The sequence below is a fragment of the Buceros rhinoceros genome, unplaced genomic scaffold, assembly GCF_000710305.1.
Source record: "Buceros rhinoceros silvestris isolate BGI_N320 unplaced genomic scaffold, ASM71030v1 scaffold26971, whole genome shotgun sequence".
NCBI lineage: Eukaryota > Metazoa > Chordata > Aves > Bucerotiformes > Bucerotidae > Buceros > Buceros rhinoceros.
The window spans coordinates 4435-9909 of NW_010394066.1; the positions used below are offsets into that span (position 1 = coordinate 4435).

The 5475-nt window shown below is 51.9% G+C and overlaps 1 protein-coding gene across 1 annotated transcript in view; it reads left to right on the top strand.

The window, feature by feature from the left end:
• The window catches only part of MLF2 (myeloid leukemia factor 2), a gene marked incomplete at its 5' end in the record, with an annotated part of 5773 nt that extends 2636 nt beyond the window's left edge, over positions 1-3137 (top strand). The window contains 5 exons of the mRNA XM_010145128.1: positions 154-279; positions 631-790; positions 879-1119; positions 1667-1973; positions 2860-3137. Coding sequence (XP_010143430.1) covers positions 154-279; positions 631-790; positions 879-1057 — 465 coding nt within the window. The remainder of the gene's footprint in view (positions 1-153; positions 280-630; positions 791-878; positions 1120-1666; positions 1974-2859) is intronic.
• Between the last annotated feature and the right edge of the window lie 2338 nt (positions 3138-5475).

Below are 5475 nucleotides of genomic sequence, written 5' to 3' on the forward strand. Positions count from 1 at the left end.
AGGAAGATGTATTCTCCAGAAAGATGGACCCGTGGGAATTATATTCCTTCTAGTGTAATTTTTTTCCTACTTCATTGTATATAGAGAGAATTAACTGCCCTCTCTTCTTCCCTCCTGTTCCTTCTTCTTACCATTCCACTTTTCTTCTTGCAGGAGCATATGACAAGTGGTGCTAACTGCCAGACATTTACTTCCTCAACTGTCATCTCCTATTCCAACCTGGGTGATGGGCCCAAAGTCTATCAAGAGACCTCAGAGATGCGTTCAGCACCTGGTGGGGTAAGGAGGAGCCTGCAGTAAGTTGCCTCAGCTTGAGGCTCCTGGTTTTGCTGTGGGTGGATAGACTGTGTTCGGTGGCTCAGTGCTGTCCGCCCACAGCGCTTCTGCTTTGCAGTCAGTTGCAGTTTGAGGAGTGTGGTGTGACTCACTGAACCATGCCGAGGGTCACGGAGGGGATGGGAAGTGCTGGCGGGGGGGAATCCATTTTTCCCGCTTCGTTGTGCTGCATCTGACGTCCTGGGAGTGGTGGCAGTGCAACGAGGCTGCAGTACTGCAGGAAAGAATCAGAGTGCCTTATGGGACCAAGCGAATGAATTCAAACGTTGATCCTACCTGGGAATCTGCCCTCAGATCCGTGAGACTAGACGGACCGTGAGAGACTCGGACAGTGGCTTGGAACAGATGTCGATTGGACACCACATCAGGGAGCGGGCCCACATCATGCAGCGATCCCGGAACCATCGCACAGGTGACCAGGAGGAGAGGCAGGACTACATCAACATGGATGAAAGTGAGTACTGCCCGTGTCCTCATCCCAGCAAACCCAGCTGCTGCTTCCCCACCACCTCCCCATCTGAGCTTGGTTTTCCCTCACACAGGTGATGCAGCCGCATTTGACGATGAGTGGAGGCGAGAGACATCCCGTTTTCGGCCGCAGCGGGGGCTGGATTACCGACGTCACGAAGGCAGTAGTGGCCGTCGGGCTGAAGGGACTCGTCTTGCGATCCAGGGCCCTGAGGATTCTCCTTCGAGACAGTCTCGTCGGTATGACTGGTGAACCCAGGGCAGACCTTGTGGGGGGTGCAGTGTGACCACCCCCAAATCTACCTACACACTCTTGTAAGTCTTTAACAAGTTTTTTCCCTCCTATTCTTCTCTGTGGTTGCCCCATAGCCATATGGGGTTTTTTTCATTGCCCCAATCTAAGGCGATTTTGAAGCGTTGCTTGGAAGTGGGTTTCCCCATTTAATCTAGAGAGCAGGGCAAGATGCGAATTTTGAGAAAATACTGTTCTGAATGGGAAAGAGGAAACTGTTCAAGTGAGCTTTGTCATGCACAAAAAAGTGTAGTGCCAGCCTTAACTGATGGTTGAAATGGTATGAAATGGTGTAGGGTTGCAGTCTGTAGAGTGTTTGTACTGTCATTGCGTGGAACTTAGGGACAGATCATTTGCTGTTGGTCCAGTTTGAAATATAAGTAAGTGCTGGTGTCTGCTCTCCTCTGATTTGAAAAGGGTTCACTGGGATGTGATCTAGTGCTTGAAAAGGGACTTTTTTCCTTTTTGTTGATGCCTAGACATCAGTTTAAACACGTCTTTGTCCTTCTTCCGTGCTGCTTTCTAGTCACCACTTAATCTTTTTGTGTTCTCCATTTCTCTTTCTCCCAGGTACAGACAGTGAAACTCTGAAGCCCCTTCAAAGCACCACTTGGACCCTCCTCAAATTTAGTATTAACCTTTCTCCCACTTAAGAATTGAAACAAAGCAACTAATCTTCTGCATTGATCTTTTTTGCCCCATTTGGGTGCTCCAGGGGGCATGGGGAATCTGATGTGCAAGGAACACATTAATTGCCCATTTCCTTTCTCCTCTCTCTTGGTTCTGTTCTTCCTGTCAGTAGTGGGCATGAGGAGCTGCCACCTCGCCTCTTCCATCCTTTCCACTGTTTCTGTTTGGGTTGGGCTGGTTCTGAAGTGTTGTGGTTTAGGCCCGCTCAGCCAGCAACACCACTCACTCACTCACTCACTCCTCCCCGCCCGAGTGAGATAGGGAGGAGAAAATGTAACAAAAGACTCGAGAGTCAAGATGAGGACAGGGAGGAATGACTCGCTAGTTACGGTCACGGACGAAAAACGGATTCAAGTTGGGGAAACAGCATCAGTTTAATTTAAATGCCACCACCAATCTACCAATCAAATCAGAGCAGGATAGTGAGAAATACAACCAGAGCTTAAAAACACCTTCCCCCACCTATTGCATTTCTCTCCTGCTCCGGCATGGAGTACTTCTGCTGGAGATGGTTCTCTGTGAACTTCTGCAATGTCAGTCCGTTTCACGGGCTGGAGCTCTCCTCAAACTGCTCCAGCACAGGTCCTTTCCAGGAGGGTTAAGTCCTCCCAGCAACAGACCGCTCCAGTGTGGACTTGCCTCGGAGCAGTGGCTGCCTTTGGGTGCAGTTGCTTGCTCCAGCGTGGGGCGCTCCGTGGGCCGCCGGTGGATGTTGCCCCGCTGGTAATCTCCATGGGCTGCGGGGGGTCAGCCTGTCCTCTCACCACGGGCTGCAGGGGAGGCTCTGCCCCAGGGCACCTCCCCCCTCCTCCTTCACTGACCTTGGTGTCCACACGGTTGTTCCTCTCACATCACACTCCTCTCCAAAACAAGGGGAGTTGCCCGGCAGGTTTTTTTCCCCCCACCCAGCTCTCAGATATGTTAGTTACCAGAGAGGTGCCGATTGGCTTGCCCTTGATCAGAGGTGGCTCTGACTTGGAGCTAGGGGAGCTTCTAGAATCTTCTTCAGGAGCCACACTTGTAGCCGTTGGCTCGCTACCAAAATCCACCAGACAGAACCCCAACGCATCAAGTCTGTGTTTAGTCCCCTGCGAAAGAAATAGGAGGGAATCCTGCTAGAGCGCTGTGCTGGTGCCCTCGCTGGGACAGAGGCTTTGGTTCTCCTGCTCCCTGGGGCAGCTGTGGAGAAGCGGAAAGATGTGTGAGTTACGGAGGGGAGGAGCAGAGCAAAAGCTGGATCAGCCTGTGGCCCCCCCACCCTTGACCCCTCTTCGATCAGCTCCCCCACTTTTTTTAATTTGTGAAACTTGTAACTAGATGTTTACTGAATAAAGAAACAAACTGTAAAGAATTGTGGTATCAGTCTTTGCCTTCAGCTGACCTAATGGTGCCTGCTGTGGAATTAAGTAACCCTTCTAATAGCCTTGGGAAATTGCTGAGGAGAAACGTGGTGTTTAATTCTAAGGCTTTATTTTCTTACCAAAAAAAGCCTTATAGCCTTCCCGTATAGTTACAAAGTGAGATAACGCTCAACGTGGAAACGGTGAAAGAAGACCCCAGGACCCGCCGTTAGCGAAAATGCCCTTTAATTGCTGTAGGTTTGCTGTGCACTCGAGAGGTTGGTTGGTCTCTCTCACGACCTGGTCATCTGTGCAGCCCTGAATTGGGCCTCTGGGGATTCTGCACAGCCGGGGAACATTTCCATTCTTTTTTGACTGTTTCCCTGCAGTTGAGGCTGACATTGTTACAAATGACCTTTTTCAGCTTCTTCAGTATTACGTGGAGCCTGAAAGGCATTAGGAATACAGGACTGGGGAAGATTTCCAGGGTTCCTGGACTGGTTTCCCGCTCCAGCATGCACCCTTACGTAAACCTTGTCATTAATTCATGTGGAACAGAAGGCAGGAAATTGATGTGTGACTTACGCTGGAAAGTGGTGTGACAGGATCTTGCTGTCTGTCACCATGTTGTACGTGCAGGCACTAACCGAGGGACAGACGCTTCGCTGAGGAGTACCTTGCCCTGAAATCAGTGTGCAGAGTCCAGCCCCTGAAAGCTCAGGGCAGTTTGCGCATGTTCCACCCTTCAAGGAAGCGCAGGGCAGAGCCTTACCTGATGGCAGCTCTGTCCCTGCTTCCCCGCACTGCTTTGTCCCGTAGCAAACCCCAGTGGGAGTCCTGGTCTTCAGGGTGATGGCTCCACGTCCAGGAGCATTTGAAGAGGTCTTCAGCATCTGGGAGAGGGAAGGGAGGGACTTTGGCTGAGGCAAAGTGTTGGAGGGCCATAAGCCAGCTGCCCCTGGAAGTCACCTGAGCTTCTGGAGCTGTCATGGTGAAGGCATCCTCCAGGATTCCCGTTCTTGGCAGGTCCCGGCCGCCCATGCCCGGGTCTGTGATGTCCGGAGGTAGAGCAGCGACTCTTTCATGGGCACCCCCTTGCCGTGGGGAAGGAGCTTGCGTGCCCTTGTGAGGTTGAGAGCTGTGCTGGTGGTGGCATGTGCCTCCGGTGGGGTCTCCCAGGCCAGACAGGTCTCAGCTGAAGGGTCAGACACAGTGTGTCCACGGGCAGGATGGGCTCACTAGCCTTCGGGCACCATCCTAGGAGAAGGACAACTCTGACTCCAAACCCGGGCAGATGGAGCTCGTTCAGCCCTGTAAGGCATCCATCATCTAAGAGAAGGACACTCTAACCAAACCTACGACCCGAGGACTTCGCTGTCACCGTCCAAGCTCGCTGGGCCCTGGCAGATGAACCTCAGGTGTAAAGGGTGGAGCCAGTTCCGTGCACGCTGCGCCTCACCTAAAAAACCCACCGCGCAGCCCCGAAGGGTGCACTCATCGCTTGCAGTGAGCGTGGGAAAAGCCCTTCCCAGATCTTCGTTCACAAAGCCAAGCCATGATGATGATGATAGTGAAGGCAGACCATGAAGAGAGCAAGGCTGAATGAGGAGCTGCACAGAAAAAAGCAGGACTTGGAGAACGTGTAGTGTCAGACGAGTCATCCTGGGGTTGCCAGACTTTGAAAGAAGGAACTGGAGTAACAGCTGCCCTGGGCTCAGTGGTAGTCTTGAGCTGGTGTGAGATGTCAGACCTGGTGTTTTGATCTAGTGAAGAACCAGCGGAGCTCAGAAAGATGCTTGCAGCATCAAGTGAGTGATGGTAACCAGCCACAGAGCCCTTGTCATTCCTTGAGGCAAAGCTTCTGAGAAAGAGAATAGGAGGATGGGCATGATAGTGGTGGGAATTAACCTGGGCCTTGGAAATGCAGGGATCCGTTCATCTTTCAGCATGGAATTCCTAATCTCGATCTCACCCTTTTAACTGCATCCAGCCTCTGCACCCTGTTGGGTGTCGTCCTGCTTACGGATCTGGGACCCTTGGATCGGGGACACTTGTGTGCTCTCCCGCTCTGTGGTGGGGGTATGACTGGTACAGCTACTTGAGCCTCACCAACTGGCGTACAGTAATTTGCAAGATCTCAGCCTTCTCTGGGCATGAATTTGATCTGTTCTCCCAAGTAACAAGTGATAGGATGAGAGGAAACGGCCTCGAGTTGTGCTGGGGGAGATTTAGTCTGGATATTCAGAAAAATTTCTTTACAGAAAGAGTGGTCAAGCATTGGCACAGGCTGCCCAGGGAGGTGGCGGAGTCCCCATCCCTGGAGGGGTTTAAAAGACGTGTGGATGTGGC